The sequence below is a fragment of the Megalobrama amblycephala genome, linkage group LG2 (assembly GCF_018812025.1).
Source record: "Megalobrama amblycephala isolate DHTTF-2021 linkage group LG2, ASM1881202v1, whole genome shotgun sequence".
In the NCBI taxonomy this organism is placed as follows: Eukaryota; Metazoa; Chordata; class Actinopteri; order Cypriniformes; family Xenocyprididae; genus Megalobrama; species Megalobrama amblycephala.
The window spans coordinates 55,564,866-55,585,905 of NC_063045.1; the positions used below are offsets into that span (position 1 = coordinate 55,564,866).

At 38.0% G+C, this 21,040-nt stretch overlaps 1 protein-coding gene across 1 annotated transcript; it reads right to left on the reverse strand.

The window, feature by feature from the left end:
• Nucleotides 1-194: 194 nt before the first annotated feature.
• On the reverse strand, nucleotides 195-20,118 carry rab11fip1b (RAB11 family interacting protein 1 (class I) b). Its single transcript, XM_048181019.1, is given in 8 exon segments — nucleotides 195-1,073; nucleotides 1,200-1,311; nucleotides 2,815-4,166; nucleotides 6,523-6,856; nucleotides 6,859-7,747; nucleotides 7,749-8,101; nucleotides 9,394-9,821; nucleotides 19,598-20,118. Coding segments are annotated over 6 exon segments (3,513 nt in total). The 5' UTR covers nucleotides 19,948-20,118; the 3' UTR covers nucleotides 195-1,073; nucleotides 1,200-1,311; nucleotides 2,815-3,007.
• Nucleotides 20,119-21,040: the final 922 nt, after the last annotated feature.

A 21,040-nucleotide genomic window follows, 5' to 3' on the forward strand; every position in this document is an offset into this window, starting at 1 on the left:
AAACATCAATTTGTTATAAGTTATAAGAAACTATGGTGGTCACCATGGTAAATATGTTTTGGTCTTCCTCTCAGAAACAGCAGCATGTAAACATTACCAAGAGTGCTGTGTAGACAGTCATCTGACATTCACTCAATGCTTTTTAAATAATTAAAAGCTTAACATGCCTTCTAAAAAATGCACAGACAATATTGTGACGCTGTACTTTTCAAGGCCACACCTATGACATTCTTTATTTCAAAAGCAGAGAATTTTAAAGCCGTCAAGTTACATGACAAAAGGCATTACATACAAATGATCACATACTCATTATTTACAGATGAACTGATTCTTTTAAAGTGCTTCAATATGTATTAATACAGAGCTCTGTCTACAAAACATTATACAGCTTCATAAACAATATAAAATATTTTGTATAAAGAATATGATAGTGCACTTTTGTTTACTTTAGTGAAAATGTGGGGGTCACTTCCACTGAATGCTTTGACCAAAACATTTAATAGATAATAACATGAAAAAAGAAAACCAAATACTAATAATATTAGCAATTCAAATGGAAAAAAAGTGGACAGTAAAAACCTTTATGGAAAATACTTAAATTCTTGAAATAAATGTTGAAATAAATCATGTTATCTGTCACATGGTTAGGTGGATCTGAGGCAAGCCAAATAATAAACATTCATGTTGTCACCATTTAGTGTAAGACGTCATAAATCAGGTGTACATAAACCTGATCTTCAGCACAGTAGTGTGGTTTAGTGAAAGACCTCTGTGATTTGCCCTCAACCTTGTATAATTGTCCACCCCATATTTGTGATTACAGTGCACATTAAACACAAAACCCTCTGCTACAAAAGTACTGTCCCTCAAACTGACTTCTTCATCAAGCTCAAGGACATTAAGATGCTGGGGTTCTCCTCCATGACACGGACCAGAAGATTGTCGATATACTGCTCTAATTCACCTATCTTAGAGTCCTTTTGAGAAAGCTGATCTTTTTGCTTTTCCAACAAGTTTACGAGTTCTTCGTGGGTTAACTGGGAGTACGGCCCTGAACCTTTAGCCTCTGGGGCCTGAAAGATACATTAAAAGTCAAGTGAGAGGAGCAACATCTTAACCATATCATATTTCAATTCAATGCATAGTAAACGGTTGCAAAATAGAAGATGAGAAACAAAAAGAAAAAAAGCTTACACTACCTTCATCTTGACTTGCACGTGTTCTGTAACTGTAGCAGACCTGGAATTGTCTTGGGTCTCTCTGAGGTCTGGCTGCTTGTCAGTGCTGCTCAAGGGTTTCACTGCATGAGGCCTGACAAGAGAAAGAGCTGTAAGACTTACAGGCAGAATTGAGATTACAGGGGTGGAATACAAAGCACTCGATCAGAGAACTCTGCCAGAAGACAATTCTTTAAAAAAAATAAATGAAAGAGTGACAAATACATTGTGCCCTGAATTTGTTTGCTTTAAAAGGTACCTTGTTATAAAAAAATGTGAAAATTGAAGCCTTTATTTCCAAAGATGAAAGTGTTCATTTCTATGGTTTTCAATGACTGGATAACCATTTTAGAGTTAATGTAAAAGGAGAAGGTTCACACTGGGAAATTAAACACCCCATCCATTTCACCTGAAACTCTGAAAAAACAGTTTATACCATTGCAAACTGTCTTCTTAAGAAAGACCAGTTATGTGGAACATCACTTGGAAGTCACCAACAATGAATAATCTAGGGTCAAGAGTCTAATACGAAGTAAACCAATATGCACGCTCGACGCATCTTGCAGTCAAGCAATAACTTTTTTGTTGTCTTAAATTGACACTCTAACAAATAACTTGTCCTAATAATCTCTCTACTTTTTGGGAAATAACCATGTTTATGTTACTTGTCTAATTATAAAGAAAAAAAGCAGTTGGCCACATCAAATAACTTCAACACCAAGCAAAGGGTTCTGTTGGTATTCAAACACACAAGCAATAAGCAACAATTCAGGCAGGATTTCAGGTGTCCTATTGCGCTATGGGAGGGCCACCTTCCAACCCCAAATAAAGTGATGTGACGCATGGCCAAGTATGGTGACCTATACTCGAAATTTGTGCTCTGCATTTCACCCATCTAAGTGCACACACAGAGCAGTGATTAGTGAACACACACACACCGTGAACACACACCCGGAGCATTTTTGCACCAGGGGAGCAATTGGTGGTTAGGTGCCTTGCTCAAGGGCACCTCAGTTGTGGGTAATAAGAATGGAAGAGAGCGCATTCACTCCCCCAACCAACACTTCCTGCCGGTACTCGAAACCATGACCTACAGATTACAAGACCGACTCTAGGCCACAACTGCCCTACAACACACCTGAACAAGATTATCAAGGTCTCCAATATTGCTAGAAACTTATAGGACTGCATTTCCTAAAAGCAAGTAAATCGTACAGACCACTAGTGCCAATAGTTTCTATGATGCTTTTGGAAAACGCAGTTGATGTCAATGTGTTGCGGCAGGGTGGAGCTAAACTTTGCAGTACCGTGGCCCTCCAGAAGCAGGACTGGACTCTCCTGAGTTTGGAGAACTTGGTGAACACCATGTCACAATTAATATTCTTGAGCCAAGTTGTTGAGTTTAATAAAGTGTTTCTACTTTTCAGATCATTGCAATACTACTGTCTTCTACTCTCGAGTGTAAGTGTGTCAAACATTACTTAAAACATTTTCAAATCTCAAGAACTTTGAATTTTAATTAATGACTAACAGAAACCTACCGATGACATCTGCTACCATTTCTAAAGGTCCCTGGAAGTTCTACGAGAGGCCTCACCTGCAGGGTTTGAAGGCAGGATCACCTGTTCTCTCATGTTCACTTCCATTATTCTGCCCAATGATGGGCTTAACATCAATCGGTGACACTCTGGCATGCGGCAGAGTCCGGTGCGCTGACCCTTGACCTGCTTCCACTCTCTGAGGAGAATGTTCAATCTTAATTTGCACTTCATTTTTCTTGAGAGCTTGATTCATGATTGGCGATGAGCTTTCATGGGATGGGGTAAAAATGAGGTTGGTATGCTACTATTAATAGTTAATGACTTGTCTTGATCTTGTCTGGTGGGTTGACTGGTTGACTTCAGTACAGATTCTGGTTGCTGGCTTGTTGAGTTCTGGTTGCTAGTTGGTGCTGTATTGGCAGGAGGCAACGGGGCCCGACTCTTCTTTTTGTAAACAATATCAATATCAGGCAGGACATTTTCAATATTGCACAGAACCTTTCCAAGGATTGGTTCAGACCTTGAAGAAACGTTTTCTCCAAGAGAGTCTAGTTTACACTTTGCTGGCAAATCCCCTTGTCTACTTTCTCTTGAGGAAAGTTCATCAGAGTGTCCAGAATCAAGTTTGGTGGAAGGCTTTTCAGATACAGGAAGATCATTAGGCTTGCCAGTTGAATGCTTTGAAGAAACATCTAAGTGATCAATGCAAGAGTTTGAGGCAGCTCCATCTTCAATAAGGGATACAGCATGTTCAGTCAAACGGACATTGCGAATGGCTAGGTTGTTGGGTTCAGGTTCAGATGCAGAATTCTTGCGTGATGTTGGCTGTAATAAAGGCTTCGGAGCTGGACCCTTGTTGTGTTTAACTGTTTTGACCTCGGTAGATATAAAAGGGTTGGTTTCTTGTCTGTTACTAGGAGGACTCTGGCTAAGATGTGATAAACTGGTGTTCCTAAAATTGTCTGCGTCAGAAGTCCTTGAATCATCCTGCGAGACTGGGCACACTTTGTCCATCTGGTCTTTTTCCTGGAATCTAGTAGTTCTCCATTCTCCAATATGAAGAGGAGTGGTAGATTGGTCTGCATGTTCGTTTTGCATTTCTTGCCTGTTCTTTGAGACTTCTGGTGGTAAAGGTGCGGGACATTTGTCTTGTCGTAAACTGCAGTCTCCACTATCCTCAGATGCTCTAGATGGAAAACTTTGCATGGTTCTTGAAGGGATGTCTGGTTTTCCCTTCTGCGCCTTGTTCTGGGGAGGCATCGGGGCACGTCGTTTCTTCTCAGACCTTTCTGCGACATTTCCGAGACTGGCAATGCTCTCTGTGTTTCCACTAATGGCATCAGAATCATCTAAGAAAGGGTTGGTGTTTGGCACAGATGCTTGTGAAAAGAAGTTTCCAGAAACAGAACTGAAGGAGCAGGATAATGAGAGGGAAGATTAAACTCGATCTAACATATCTGCTAAATATCTAAATACATTGCAAGTAAAAAGCCACTTTGCTTTGCTCAGTAGCAATCAAAACAATGAAAGCATCAAACACATTAAAACTGACCCTAGTTACTTCCATTGAACACATTCCTGGTGTTACTGAGTAAATGATGTCAATATCCATAAACTTTTTAAAGGGATAGTAAACACCAGAATTAAAATTACCCTATCATTTATTTAACCTTGTCATTCCAAACTTTTTTGAGAATGAGTTTATATGGACATTTATTGCATTTGAGCAAAGGTTTCTGAGGAAAAGCAGAACATCCTTGCTTTAACTGCTGCCTTGAAGAGATAACTGGTTTAGATTTAAAGAGCCACCCACAAATTGTGCTGTCTACTCTCAGTCTCCTACACATTCCAGAACCATTTCATGAAGCCCTCAAGTCTAAACACATGAGTCAGAGAAAAGGAACTGCTTGATCAGCTGTTTTCCAGGGAAACAGATTTCTCCAGTTTCCCGTGGGTTAGACCTCTATTAAATACCACATGAGAGTCAACACAATGAGGGTTAGAGACCCTAAATAACGGTCAGCATTAATGCATCTCAGCAGAAATAAACAGATAAGACCATGCTAAGAAAGATTCTGTTTATTCAGGTTTGGGAATTTAATTTGGTTAAAAGGTTATTCAACTTAGTCAGTATGATAATCACCTTCAGAAAATATGATGGAGAAAGACAAATAGAAGTTCTAAATGTCTATACTAAACTTGGAGTCCTTGAAAAAGTTTCAAAACAACTGCTTCTCATGCCAGACGTTTTTTGGATGCGTACAGACACGCACTCGCACAGAGAGAGAGAGAGAGAGAGAGAGAGAGAGAGAGAGAGAGAGAGAGAGAGAGAGAGAGAGAGAGAGAGAGAGAGAGAGAGAGAGAGAGATAGAGAGAGAGAGAGAGAGAGAGAGAGAGAGAGATGGTGCCAAAAGCTCTTAGGGGACGGTGTTAATCATGGCAGTGTGGTGATATGAACCCTACCACACTGAAATTGAGTCCAAGCATACTAAAGAAACACTGAGAGACATTTCCATGCCTTTAATATTCAAGCTGTGATCACAGGTCATGGATTTGCCTTCCAGCAGAATTGGTAAAAAGGAGATGATTGGAGAATGATTTGAAACAGTTCTGAGAAATGATTAATGGATGAGTTATGAAGAACATGGACTGCCAATGAGCTGCAAAGAAGTCGAGTTGTTAGAGTCTGCCGGATGTCCATCAAGCCATAAACTTCATGAAAAAGGAGTGCTTCAATTTTGGTTCTGGTAAACAGAAGCTAAATACTTTCAAATGACTGATCAATTTGTTGTCAAGTAAATTTTATTTTTTAAATTTAGTAGGTTGCTTGTTTAAATTTTTAGAATGTTATGCAAAGTGCACAGTAACATCCCATTTGTCCAAAATCTACCCCACATAGCTGTATATTAAACATCAAAAATGTTCTGATTGGCTGATTTTAAAAGGATTAGTCCTCTTTCAAATAAAATTTTCCTGATAATTTTCTCACCCCCATGTCATTCAAGATGTTCATGTCTTTCTTTCATCAGTTGAAAAGAAATGAAGGTTTTTGATGAAAACATTCCAGTATTATTCTCCTTATAGTGGACTTCAATGGACTCCAGAACGGTTGAAGGTCAAAATTAGTTTCAGTGCAGCTTCAAAGGGCTCTAAACGATACCAGGCGAGGAATAAGGGTCTTGTCTAGCGAAACAATCAGCCATTTTCAAAAAAAAAAAAAAAAAAAAAAAAAAAAAAAAAATACAACTGTGTATGCTTTATAAACACAAATGATCGCCTTGTACGTGCTTCTGCTTTCCGTATTCTTCAAAAAGCTTTTGCCGTAAGCCGTAATTTTGACCTTCAACCGTCTGGAGGCCATTGAAGTGCACTATAAAGGAGAATAATCCTGGAATGTTTTCATAAAAAACCTTAATTTCTTTTTGACTGAAGAAAGAAAGATTTGAACATCTTGGATGACATGGGGCTGAGTAAATTATCAGGAAAAATTTGATCATTTGAAAGTGGACTAATCCTTTAACACTTCCCACAGCATTTTGCTTTCACTGAGGACAAATAAGTCGTCATTGTGTTTTGAGGCCTGATTCATGTAACACAAGCATATATTCTTTGTAAATCATTGAAAAAACATTCTTAGGCAACAATTAATATAAGATTGGATTCACTAAGGATTTGCATTAAAAAATCTGTTCAGGTTTCATGATTAAGGTCAAAAGGTGTAGTTTAAATACACAAGCTTCTGTGATTTCAGGTAACAAACTGACCTTGGCTTAACTGCAGACACTTTGGTTGAGCGACTGAGGGCTTCAGGTTGAAGAACAGAGTGCTGCTCGAAGGGATTGATGGAGCTCTCGTCTAACGATAGCGGGTCTTCAAAGGGATTGATGGATGGGGCGTAGTCCGAGTTAATCTCATCAGGTGCTTTTTTAGTTGTATTCAGTCGAGCACTCCTGGGTTTTATCTCGGGCCGCTGTTCTCTCTCTTTCCTCTGTCTCTCCATTTCTTCTTTCTCTTGCCTGATTCTCTCCTGCTCTGCTTTCTCTTTCAGCTTCCTCTTCTCCTCCTCTTCCTCAGCCATTTTTCTCACCTGCTCCTCTTCATCCTTTCTTCCATTTTCTTTTTCTCAAACTCCATTTTCTCTTTTTCCAACCGTAGCCTTTCTTTCTCCTCAGTCAGTCTTCTCTCTTCTTCCACTTTCCTTTTCCGCTTTTCCTCTGCTTCCACCTTTTCTGTTTCCTTCCGTCGTCTTTCCTCTTCCTCAGCTCGTCTTTCCATCTCAACATGTCTTGTCTCTCCTCCTTTATGCAGCTTTTCATTCTCAAGTCTTGTTCTCTCCTCTTCCTCCATTTTTCTCCGTTGATCTTCTTCCTTCCTAGCCTTTTCCTCTTCCTCTTTTCTCTTCCTTTTCTCCTCTTTGATCCTCTCCTCTTCAACCTTTCTTCTTTCCTCTTCCTGTTTAATTCTTTCCTGTTCCTTCTTTATTCTGATCATTTCCTCCTGCTCAATCCTTTTCCTTTCTGTCTCCTCTTTCTCAATCCTTCTCCTTTCCGCTTCCTGTTTCTCTAGCTTCCTCTTCTCTTCCTCTCTCTCCATCAGTTTCCGCTCCTCTTCCCTCTCTATCCTCTTTCTCTCTTCCTCTCTCTCAATTCTTTTCCTCTCCTCTTCCTGTTTCTCTAGCTTCCTCTTCTCTTCCTCCCTCTCCATCCGTTTCCGCTCCTCTTCCCTCTCAATTCTTTTCCTCTCCTCTTCCTGTTTCTCTAGCTTCCTCTTCTCTTCCTCTCTCTCCATCCATTTCCGCTCCTCTTCCCTCTCTATCCTCTTTCTCTCTTCCTCTCTCTCAATTCTTTTCCTCTCCTCTGCCTGTTTCTCCAGCTTCCTCTTCTCTTCCTCTCTTTCCAACCGTTTCCTCTCCTCTTCCTTCTCTAATCTCCTTTTTTCCTGTTCTCTCTCAATCCGTTTCCTCTCTTCCTCTTCACCTGTCTCCTTTCCTCCTCTAGTCTTTTCCTGACTTCTCTTCCTGTTTCCTTTGTTCCTCTTGTTTTCTGTGCATCTCTTCCACTGAATTCTCTTGAGTTTGTAGATCAGAGTCCATTGAGGTGCTGGAGGTTTTCCTGTCATGACCTCTGCGCAGGTCCTCCATGGACCCATGGCCTGAACTGTTCAGGCTGAAGGTGGAACCAGCTCTGGATCCTCTGGTCTCCGGCTCTTCTGTGTAGACGTGACTGCCATTGATGCACACGTTGTTCTGCGCCATGCCCAGTCCAAGAGAGCCGGTACCTTGGGAAACCTTGCTGTCGGAGCTTCCGGTCCGCTTGTGCTTCATAAATTTAAATTTCTTTTTGCCTTTGAAGATAAAAAGAGGGAAGTCAATAATATTGAAAATTTGCACCAGTTTAAAAATGCTGGACTTGATTATCGGTATATGTGATACTGAACATTTCTTAAATTTATCGGTAATTTGTCAACACAGAGTATTTAATTGTTTATGCTAATTTTCCCCATTTTTATATTTATTTTACCTTTGTCATCATCTAACATTTACTTTAAATTACATCACACACATTAAAATCTACATAAACCCTACCCACAGGAACACACAACAACACATCTTCTGCTTTAGAGAAGAGGAAGAGTTGTTGTAGTAGAGTGTTGTTGCCATGCCGTCATTTTACGCCGGACTGCTTCACAAACGAGGGTCAATTCAACGCTGGATTTGCACAAAAGATTAACATGACGGCACATGCTAGTCGATGAGTTGAATCAACTCCACAGCAACTATATAAATTTATCCACTAACCATTCAGAAACACCCAGTTTCGTTCTAAAAGTTCCTGAGTCTCTCCATCAGTGTCAAACTCCGGTTTGAACAATGTTACTGGGAATCGTCAGTTTGGCTGCGTGAGATTCTCCAGCTTTGTTGTTGTTAAGCAACCAAAGTGTGAGCTGCTAAAGCTCCACCCTCTTTTGGAAAGTGGGTCGGAAGCAGCAGCTCACTTGCATTTAAAGGGACACACACAAAAATGATGTGTTTTTGCTCACACCCAAATAGGGGCACATTTGACAAGCTATAATAAATTATCTGTGGGGTATTTTGAGATGAAACTTCACAGGACACTGGGGACACCAGAGACTTATATTATGTCTTGTAAAAGGGGCATTATAGGTCTCCTTTAATATGCAGTGATGCACGATCATGATTTGTCATGGCTGATTCCAATTTTTTTCACAAGCAAACTGGCCTATTCCGATGCCGGTTGCCGATTTATTTCTGTTTAAACAAATTTATTTGTTGTTTATTTGCTCATTAACAGGCCAAACTGGCCTTAAACAAAAATATATGTAGCCATCTGAAATTAGAGGCAATCACTGCATGTTAATCACAAGATCAGTTGTTTTTTATTTGAATTAGATTGTGAATTTTTCTTCATTAAATATACCTGTACAAAAAAAAAAGAAAAACAGTAGATGGACTGAATGAAAATGCAAATTCACTCTCTGACAGTAGGTGGCGCTGCCGACTGGCACATCTTTATTAATATCAGTCAGAATTTTAAATGAATATGACTCGATTCCTAATATCATGGAGAAAAACTTAGTTTTAATTTTAAAATAAATAAAAAAATATGATTTGCTACCTTCAGGAGACTCTACATTTAGGCCAGACGATCTGCTCAGACTGATGGCTGAGTCTTTTTCAGGCAGGGTGGCGAGCGTGGACATGGACTGGGACATGTTACGGTGCAAACCCGGCTTTGGCGCAAAGAGAGACTTTAGTTTATTCTTCTTTTTTGCTCCAGGGGTGATGTCAGTTTCTTCCTCGCCCTCGCTGTCAGTCAGTACCTGTCCAACTGAAGGCAAAATGGCAGAAGCAGAATCTGACATCCCATCTTTCTTTTTCCCTTTAAGCTTATCCTTAAACTTGCCAAGCCGTGAGCGTGACTTGTCCGGGCCAGAGAGGTCGTACATGCTGGCGGTCATGTTGTTCTTCATGAACTGAATGTCTAGGAGCACCTCACCCCTGTCTTTGTCAGCCTTTCCTGTCTTGCCCATCAATTTGAACCATCTGTTGAAAACAAATAGGACAGGATGTTTAGTTTCAAGCATTTTTCATTTCCCAGAGAACCCCCCTCAAAGAAAAAAAGAAAGCTAGAGGCAAGATTGAGATGAAAGATATGAGATTATGGAATGAGATTGGGTTGTCGTGTAGTTACACTTTGCAAAATTGGTCAGAATTGCAAAAACAACAAGGTTGTTGTGCACTCAAAGCTATGGGATTCCAAAGTCCGAGTAGATAGTTTCACGTGATTATTGACATTCCTCAGCGACTATAAACCAGGATGGCACATCACGGTTCAATGACCTAGACACTGACCTGTCATACTAGTGGAGAACAATGACTTCAGGGACAGTTGAAATTAAAAACCTGCATTTTCCTTTTGGGCATCAATAAAATTGGTCTATCAATCTAAAAACTCCAAAAAACAACATACAGCCTTGAGCAAGCCGTTTCTGAGCTGCAATAAGAGATGCATCATGTTGTTTTCCAGGCTGAATGTTGTAGGAAATTAATGACCAAGCTGGTGAGCTAACATGACTGTAAGAAACAACAAACTTAGATCCATGAAAAACAGAGGAATAAGATGAGGACACAAGGGTGCTGTAACTGCACACAGGCCTCCTTTTATGGAAAGTTAAGCTTGCAGTAGTGTATAGCTGTGAGAATGGAGTGGGTGGCTTAGAAAAGCAATTTTGAGAAAGTTCTGTGAATAACATGATACTGACACTCACGGCAAAAGCACTGGCATATTAGGATGAGGGATGATATGAAACCTTATAAGAGTCAAAACTGTCTCTTTAAAAGGGTTAGTTCACCCAAAAATGAAAATTCTGTCATCAATTAATCACCCTCATGCCGTTCCACACCCATAAGACTTTCGCTAATGTTCAGAACACAAATTAAGATATTTTTGATAAAAATCTGATGGCCCAGTGCATTGACAGCAAGATAATTAACACTTTCAGATGCCCAAAAGGTACTAAAGATATATTTAAAACAGTTGCTGTGACTACAGTGGTTCAACCTTAATGTTATGAACCGACGAGAATACTTTTTGTGCGCCAAAAAAACAAAATAATGACTTTTTTTCAACAATATCTAGTGATGGGCGATTTCAAAACACTGCTTCATGAAGCTTCAAAGCTTTACAAATCTTTTGTTTTGAATCAGTGGTTCGAAGCGTGTATCAAACCGCCAGTCACGCCCCCCAGTGGTGAACCCTTGAAATTTCATAAAGCTTTAAAGCTTCATGAAGCAGTGTTTTCAAATCACCCATCACTAGATATTGGTGAATAAAGCACAAAAAGTATTCTCGTCACTTCATAACGTTTAAAGGGTTAGTTCACCCAAAAATGAAAATTCTGTCATGTATTACTCACCCTCATGCCGTTCCACACCAGTAAGACCTTCGTTCATCATCGGAACACAAATTAAGATATTTTAGTTGAAATCTGATGGCTCCGTGAAGCCTCCATAGCCAGCAGTGACATTTCCTCTCTCAAGATCCATTAATGTATGTTCGGTTCATGTGAGTACAGTGGTTCAATATTAATATTATAAAGCGACGAGAATATTTTTGGTGCGCCAAAAAAACAATATAACGACTTATATAGTGATGGCCGATTTCAAAACACTGCTTCAGGAAGCTTCGGAGCATAAATGAATCGGTGTGTCGAATCTGCTGTTCGGAGCGCCAAAGTCACGTGATTTCAGCCGTTTGGCGGTTTGACACGCGATCCGAATCATGATTCGACACACTGATTCATAATGCTCTGAATCTTCCTAAAACAGTGTTTTGAAATCGGCTATCACCAACCATCTAACCCTAACCGCACCAAAAATATTCTCGTCGCTTTATAATATTAATATTGAACCACTGTACTCACATGAACCGATTTAAATATGTTTTTAATACATTAATGGATCTTGAGAGAGGAAATGTCATTGCTCCCTACGAAGGCCTCACGGAGCCATCGGATTTCAACTAAAATATCTTAATTTGTGTTCTGAAGATTAACGAAGGACTTACGGGTGTGGAACGACATGAGGGTGAGTAATAAATGACAGAATTTTCATTTTTGGGTGAACTAACCCTTTAAGGATGAATCACTGTAGTCACATGAACTGTTTTAAATGTGTCTTTAGTTCCTTTCTGGACATTTGAAAGTGTTAATTGTCTTGCTGGCAATAGAGGCCTCACTGAGCCATTGGATTTTATCAAAAATATCTTCATTTGTGTTCCAAAGATGAACAAAAGTCTTACGGGTGTAGAACGAGATGAGGGTGAGTGATAAATGACAGAAATTTCATTTTTTGGGTGAACTAACTCTTTAAACACAACTTTAATCATTGCAGGAAAACCCCAATTTAAATATGACACAATGTCTGACATAAAGTTTGGTGATAAAATAATAAAATAAAATCCTAAAGTCTGTATAAATAGTTTCATGTGATTGTTGACATTCCTCAATGGTTATAAACCAGATCAGTATGTTACATTTCAAAGATTAAGAGACTCAAGGACACTAGTGGAGAACAACAACTTCAGGGTCTAAAACAAAAAAAACAAAAACAAAAAAAAAATCTACTGCATAGAAGCATAATGGTCTGAAATGAAAATGCATTCTGAAATTAAAATTAGACAAAACATAAAATAACATACAAAAAACATAAAATATGACACACAGTGCCTGGGTTTGGAAATTATATTAAATGAAATGCTGGAATAATTGTCTTGTTTTCTTATAAGAGGTCTAGGGGGGAAAATGAACTGATGATGATCACAGAACTTATAGTCTCAACTCAATTCAAGTCTTGATTCAAAAACCATTTACCGTTTTGTGTCTCAATCAGCCTCTTCAACAGCAGTTGGTACTTTAAGTGTTTATAATGACAGAACATGCACTGGACACAGCGAGTAATGCAATTATTATGCTATGGAGAAAATAACAAGTTTGGGCGTGTGTTTAAATGACTGTGGCTATCTGATGAATAATACTGTGATGACTCTGAGGCTAAATATAGCATCTCACCCTAGGATTATTAGTGAATGAACTCTGCCGCCGCCTACACCTCAACAACTAATATATATATATATATATAATATATTATCAGTTTTACCATGATATTTATATTTTTCCTCTGCTGTGGGTTGTTTTTTTTTTAATCAGAGAGATCGTAATCAAAATATACACAGTAATTGTTACCAACAAGCAGAAGTGAAACGAGCAAAACGGACCCAGAGTACTCCAATTTAGTTTTATAAAAAAAAAAAGTCTTGTTTTGTTACATTGTTAACAAATGTATTGCTCATTGCTAGTTCATGTTAGCTAATACATTAACTAATGTTAACAAATGAGACCTTATTGTAAAGTGTTACCAATAATTTTGTACTGACAAAAAAAAAAAAAAAAAAAAAAAAAAAAAAAGCAATATTGAATATGCTATAAAGATTTTATCACCAGTATTTTAATGTCGTCACATGTCTGAAACTGCATAATTTTAATGATTACTACATGTAAATAATCTAATATTTGACTTTGCAGAGTTTTGACTTTACTAGACATTAAACGAAGAGCCTGAATAAGTGAAATCATGGTGTAAAACAGGAATTTCAGGGCGTTAAACAGAAGTGGTTAAAGGGATGGTAACTAGAAATTGCTGAATCGAGTTCTGGAGAGACTGAACTATAAGCAATTACAATTATGCCCTTAAACAATAAATGTTGCTAAACCATATTTCCTTAAAGCTAATTTCACAATGTCAATGGCTTTGCACATCTAGGAGGTGCTCATTTGACACAACATGTTCTGACAACACCTCACACCCATAGAAACGCACTGATGCAAACACAGTTCCTGATGATGTGATGTCATTCAGACCGCTGTGAACTGCACACGAGCTGCATTAAAGGGATGGCTCACCCTCATGTTGTTCCAAACCTGTATGAGTTTGTTTCGTCTGTTGAACACAAAAGAAGATTTTTTGAAGAACGTTGGTAACCAGACAGTTGATGGTATTGACTTCCATAGTAGGAGAAAAATACTATGGAAGTCAATGACTACTGTCAACTGTTTGGTTACCAACATTCTTCAGAATATCTTCTCGTGTTCAGCAGAAACTCAACAGGTTTGGAACAACTTGAGGGTGAGTTAATGATGACAGAATTTTTATTTTGGGTGAACTTTCCCTTTAAGTTCTGATCACAGAAAGGAAGTTGCAACAGGGTGTTGCCTTGTTTGAGAGGGGGTTTTTGGTGAGAGCTTTTTAGATAAGCTGTTATCTAGTAAAGAATTAACCTAACATGAAAATTAGCTTTTAAAAATTATTTTTTAAACAAATTAAAAGCCTGCCCCCTCCACACACACACAAATATTTAAATCATGCAACGTCATCATTTTAACATAATATCTTGAACTATTTACTATTGATGTTACATCAAGATTTCCCCATTACAAAAAAAATTCTCAATTTTCCTCATAAAATTCACTCTTGAAATTAAATATAATATTTAACTACAATATATACTATTATAGTTTTTGTGCATTTTGAGTTTGTTGTTTTTGTCTTTTTAATTTAAAGCTGCAGTCCGCAACTTTTTTTGTGTTAAAATTTTACAGAACATACAACATGAATCCATTTTCCAAAATGTGTTTTTGTCTTATCCTGAATCATTATGGTACTCTTATAATAAGTATTTATATTCGGACTATTTCAGACCGGACTGGTAGGACTCGCCGCAGAGTATCACAGTAACTGCGTGACTCGCCATAGACATACAAGGAGAAAAGTAGCTCCGGCTAGAATGTTCTCCGCAAGACGTGTGCAGTTCTGTTTTTTAACCACTAGAGGGCCAAAAATCGCGGACAGCAGCTTTAAAAAAAAAAAAAAAAAAAAAGTTGATATAGTTTAAGTTTTAGTTATTACAAATTTAGTTGTAGTACTTAAACTTAACAAAAATGAGAAATGTTACCATATTTCATTTCAGTTATTGTTTATTTTATGTAATTTTTTTATAGTTTAACTGCAATAAAATCAAAGTGACAAAATTTTGACTTTCTACATCATGGCAGGAAAGAAAACTAAATTTTCTTCAATTTTCTCACATTTCACATTGTCAAGCTCAACCATACAGTACAGGAAAAGGTGTTCAAACATATTTTCCATTAATTTGTGTGAAATACACATTTATCAAACCGACATTTGATAATAAAGTTGCGAATATAGCAAATATAATATACTGTAATTTACCGCAAATTAAAACATGCTCGTGATTGATTGTTTACAAGATTAATAGTGCAAGATTTCCAGTTAAGTTCCTCTTTTCATTGAGCATTTGTTGAAAGTGGGTGAAAAATGCCTTTCAGGCCCTATTTTGTTCCCTACTTATGGAAAGTGTCAGTTAAGGTAATAAACTAAATTGGCAAAGTTCTTGATAAACTCAACTGTTTTGCCCTGAAATATCCTCAATACCAGCTGTGCTCTGACAGGAAGTATAAGTAGCATCAGATGAATCAGCACTGGATCTCTCATTGTTCCAGTGTATCTCTCAGCGGCTCGACTTCCTGTATGTGCCAGTGCGCTGATAAGGCCGTTGAGCGACAGGACAGTTTTATAGCACACAGCAGCACAGGAACATTGCCAGCGCTGGCAAAATATGCAGAGTTTCTTCACTTTGTTATAAGATATTTAACAAATGATCTATGGTGCTCAGATTATTGGACATATTTTGTCATGTGACATAAAAACACGATACCTTATAGGAATTTATTAATACCTCCAAACCGGCAAAATATCACGATCCAAGGTTTAAAATAACTTAGTCGATTTTCAACCCACTTTGTTGTTGCAATATTCGTACTATATATTTATATAAACAATGATTACTTGTTCTAAATGTTACCAGGACCGAGAAATTCACAATTATTTGTCAGCAAAAATCCAACAGATGACGCAAAAAACGCTAGTTTGAAATGTTCTCTACAAACACAGAGGTTTTTCTGATTTTCGGTCATGGCGTTCTCTCTGTATTTAGGATTATTGGAAGTCTTTAGCCACTGCCTGCCTACAATACACTGGATCCTTCACTGGAAACTGAAAGTAACTCATTCCAGCAAAATGCTTGCTCTTTGAATTCTTGCACCATTATGACTAAAAGTTTGAAAAGAAGTATTTCCTACTAAAGCAAGTGATATTTGACTCTGGTAAACGTATCCATAGAAAACTTGGACGGCAACATGCCCAGTTTTCCTACCCATTTGGCAAAAGGGAAGACAACTGCTTTATTTTTCTTTGTTTTCTCTAGTCTGGTGGCACTGATTTCAATTTTTTTTTTCTTCACCTTTCTACTGCCTAGGCAGCCAACTCCACCGGATGACAAAAAACATGCCAGTATGAAATGTTGACTACAAACACAGAGGTTTTTCAGATTGTCCATTGAGTTGTTCCCTCTGTCTACTTACGATTTTTTACAGTCTTTAGCCATTGCCTACAATGTGCTGGATCACTGGAAACCTAAAGTAATTCACTCCTGCTAAACGTTTACTCTTTAAATCCTTGCACCCGGGAACAAAACAAGGTGAAACAGCATTATAGTTAAAAGTTTGCTAAGAAGTATTTCCTACTAAAGCAAGGCGGTATTTGACTCTGGTAAGTGTATCCATAGCAGACTGGTGGGAGTGTCCTTGGATGGCAATATGCCAAGTGCATTATGGGTGTTGAAATTTTCCTACCTATTCAGCAAAAGGAAGACAACAGCCCGTTTTCTTTGTTTTCTCTAGTCAGGTCAGGTACAGAACCGATTTCAATTCTTTTCACCTTTCTACTGCATTGACAGCCAAGTTTTATTGAAAGCCCATTTTGCCGGTGGTGAAGTGACCCTTTAAGTTTTCTTAACCTTGAATTATTTCTGCTGAGGTAAAAGACATTAAATTTAACTTTATGCAAAACCTGTAATATTCGAAGGAGAAAAGAAGACAACAGACTGCCAACAATGGAAACTTTGTTAGCAGTCAGAGAAGACGTGTTCCCATTCTGCCTCAAATCAAGAAATAGTTACTGTGTCAGTTTCTCAGTGGATGAGGTCACGCAGAAAGGAATGGTTGATGCCTTTTGGGAGCTTCTGTATTAGCATGAGGCATTTAGCATATTTTAGGCATATCTTCTGAAGCATCCTCTATATGTGTGACAGAGAAAACTAAATGCTTTCTTCACTTTGAAGTCTGAAGCAGTTGACAAGCCTTGACTTTATGCCACGCTAACAGAAATTGAGTTATCAGGCAATGTGTATAACGTATGTCATAGCCTGAGAGAGAACTAGGGCGCAAACAGAACAATCAGACACCAGAAAAGGGGATGTTAAATATTTCTCCAAAATATAGTTTTATGTAAATAACTGCACAATATAACAGGGGGATCTGAGTGTAAGAGTAAAGGTGCACAGAAGAAGTGTGAGTTACACTGCACATTTTAATACATTTTGAAGGTTCTGAGGGCGTTAAAACACATACACTACCATTTAAAGTGTAGGGTTGGTAAGGCTTTTTAATGGTTTTGTCTCTTATGTTCAACAAAGCTGCATTTATTTAATCAATAATACAGTAAAACAGCAATATTGTGAAATATTTTTAAATATAATTTATTCTTGTGATGTAAAGCTGAATTTTCAACATCATTACACTCTAAAAAATGCTTGGTCAAAAACAACCCAAGTTGGGTTGAAAATGGTCAAACCCAGCGAATAGGTTGTTTTAACCCAGCGGTTTGCCCAACCTGCTGGGTAGTTATATTTAATGCAACTATTGTTTAAAATGAACCCAAAATATGTTGGAAATCAACATTTATTAATATGCTTAATAAATGAACATTTATTAATGTTTAATGAATAATAAACAAACATTTATTAAATTGCTTATTAATTAATGATTTGATTATTATTGTTACCTCTAGTAATTATGTATCTAAATTTTAATTTCCAACCTATTTCGGGTTCATTTTAAGCCAGCCATGTAGTAATTTTTAAACAAACTGCCCAGCAGGTTGGGCAAACGTTTAACCCAACTGCTGGGTTTGTCCATTTTCAACCCAGCATTTTTTAGAGTGTACTTCAGTCTTCAGTGTCACATGATCCTTTAGAAATAATTTTAATATGCTGATAAAGAAACGCTTATTAACTTGCATGCTTTTATGAAAGCTTCTCATTTCTGCTTTTAAATCCTAAAAAAATACTTTGTAACAGGAAGGACAAGTTATGTAAAATCAATTAATTTTGTGCAAGTCACAAATGCTGGCAATTTTTGCTCAACTTGAACTGAATTTTGAATTATCAAATGACATTTTCCAGTGATAACACCCTGTTGATGTCAGCCACAAGATTGGCAAACTTCCAATCACCGTCAGAACGGCAGATCGGTTTGCAAGAAAAACAGAGGTCCAGTTTCATATGAGAGTCAGCTTACTTCGAGACACCTGACTGTGTTTCCGGTTCCTCTGACCTGGGGGAACAGCAGCCCACGCTGGAACAGGACGAGATATGACTTACTTAGCATAACAAGCTCTATCACATGACAACAGGAAACGTCTCAGTCAGACCCAAAAGAACCCAGTAGAAGCCAAGCACTCATGTGGCCTAGTTAATTAGAAAACAGCTTTCATTCTGACTCAACAGTGAGCTGAACTTATAGAGCAAAATAATTATTCGGCAGAAGGCCAGACGAGCGTTGGCTGCCTTTGTGCACGAGATTGAATTAGGTCTCATAATGAAAATGACCAGGCGAACTATAATCAAAAGCTTTGAGCAAGCAAACAATGAAAGTCATTCAGCAAGCAGGTGAAGAAAAACAAGCTCTTTAAAGCAAGCTCTTCAAATCCAAGGTCAGAACACTGTGATGGATTTGTGTGCCGCTTTGTAAATTTCAGTTGCCGTTTTGCCGTGACTGATGTTACAATGATGTCGAGAGCTAAACTAATTTATTCATGAGTTCTGTGCATAATGTACACCGTGTGGCTCTGGATTACAGCGAGATGGAATAACCGCCAGATCTAGTCCAACAGATTTCCACCAACCTTCAACAAACATTCCAATGGAATGTCAATGGAATTTCCATCATAATTTAGAAACAATCCTAACAGGCTCAAACAAGAATCACAAACAGTACAATCCCACTGGATAAACTGAAATTCTGAACAAATAAACCAAAAGAGGAATTTCTATCCAACAAGTTATTATTTGTTTGATCTTATTTAGATTTCATTTCCACATTCTATTAGCATTCATTTACGATTTTCTTATCCTTAAAAGAAACCATCTTATGTAAATATAAAAGACTTGATTCATTGTCAGTTGTCTATCCCATTTCTGGTTAAGGGAAAAAATGTTCCCTTCGGTCTACCATGACCAAGTGCATGAGAATTTAAAGCACAGCTCATTATTTCCAGCCACATAAGGAAGATTAAGTGGATAACATAATATGTCCACATAAGGAGATCCCTCAACACAGAAGTATTCTTGTGAAATACCATTGAAACACTAACAAGAAGCAGAGAAAAGTTAGATGCAGATGAGAAATGCCTTAGTTTGTCAGATGGATATCCAGATATACTCTGCCAAATGTGTGTGTTGTGGATATATATAGTGTTTATATATATATATATATATATATATATATATATATATATATATATATATATATATGAAATGTTTTAGTGTAATACAATGCATGTGACGCATCAGAACATAAGAATGCACAAGTCATCAGGATACATGTAAAGTCACGTTCACTCACTCTGTTTTATTACGGGATTTATTGTCCTGGAGTTCCAGGAGGTTGATGGTCGCCTGACCGAGCATTTTATCGGGTCCCATCAGAGCCTTGTGCATCACACACACCTGTAGGGTGCAGCGCTCCGCGTTACCGGGGTGAAAGAGCGGCAGGTCGAACGCGGCCTCCTCTTTCCACACCGGCGCGACGCTCTTCTCGGCCACCGAGGTGGAGAACTTATCCTTGGCCACCTGCATGATGGCGTACGCGTCGTTGGTGCCATTTTTCCCCTTGATCCGCAACCCCCTCGCCTGGAGCACCGTTACCTGCACGCTGGTAGGATACCACTGCTGGCTCTGCTCTGCCAGAGACATTTCTGTGAGAACCTAACCCGTTTCAGTTGGACCTGAAAACTCAACAGGACGCACGAGCCGTCCTGCCCAACGAGAAGTGTCTATGTGTCAAAGGTCCGTTAATGTTTCGCTGGAAAAGTTTCACCTTGTCCAGTGAAGCAACAAGTGAGCGTCACTCTGAGGCCACGCCCCACACGCCTTTTCACAGATGGAGCAACTGCGTGTGGGCGTGGTCTTTTGTGACGCAACGAACAACTGTTGCTTTGGGCAGAGCTGTGGATTAGAGCAGTGCCTGGAAACAATCTCTGAAAAATGCTTAATCTTTGCGCTTCTTTACGACTATTCTTTACGAATATATATATATATATATATATATATATATATATATATATATATATACACACACACACACACACACACATATATATATATATATATATATATATATACACACACATATATATAGTCTCTCTCTCTCTCTCTCTCTCTCTCTCTCTATATATATATATATTGTGTTGTCAAAGAAATTGGATACATTAGGCTATATATATCATTTTGATTACTAAGGAAAATTTATGGAGTGTTTCCATAAGATTTTATTTATATGACTAGGCCAAAATGAAACCCTGATTAATGCTGCTTGCAACTTGTTGTAAGCATAATAACAAAAAATCTAAAAATAAAAAAGATTAACATCACGCGCAGATCTTTAGTGTTTGGGAGTTGGGACCCATAAATGGAGCATTGTTTTTTGTTTCACAGAAAGTGGAAAATACTCAGAAACATGCTTCCTTTGGTGAAGCACTGATGTTTTATGAACAAATATGCACACATAAGTGCCCAGCAGCGACTTTTCTATTTTGTAGCTTTTAATAGCTAATTCTACGATGCTCTTTTCAATTATGACAATTTAATAGAGATGTGTAATTAAAATGTCCCATGACTAAATTTAGACATTTGAGAACTGTTCTGCTCTGTGATACAAAGATATAATTATACTAAGTGTCATGCTGGCAGTGACCAGTTCTCATTGTTCATGAAAAAAGAAACACAAATGAACAGGATCTAGTTGTCTTCTTATTGCAAAAGAGACTTTAAAACTAAAAAGAAAGAC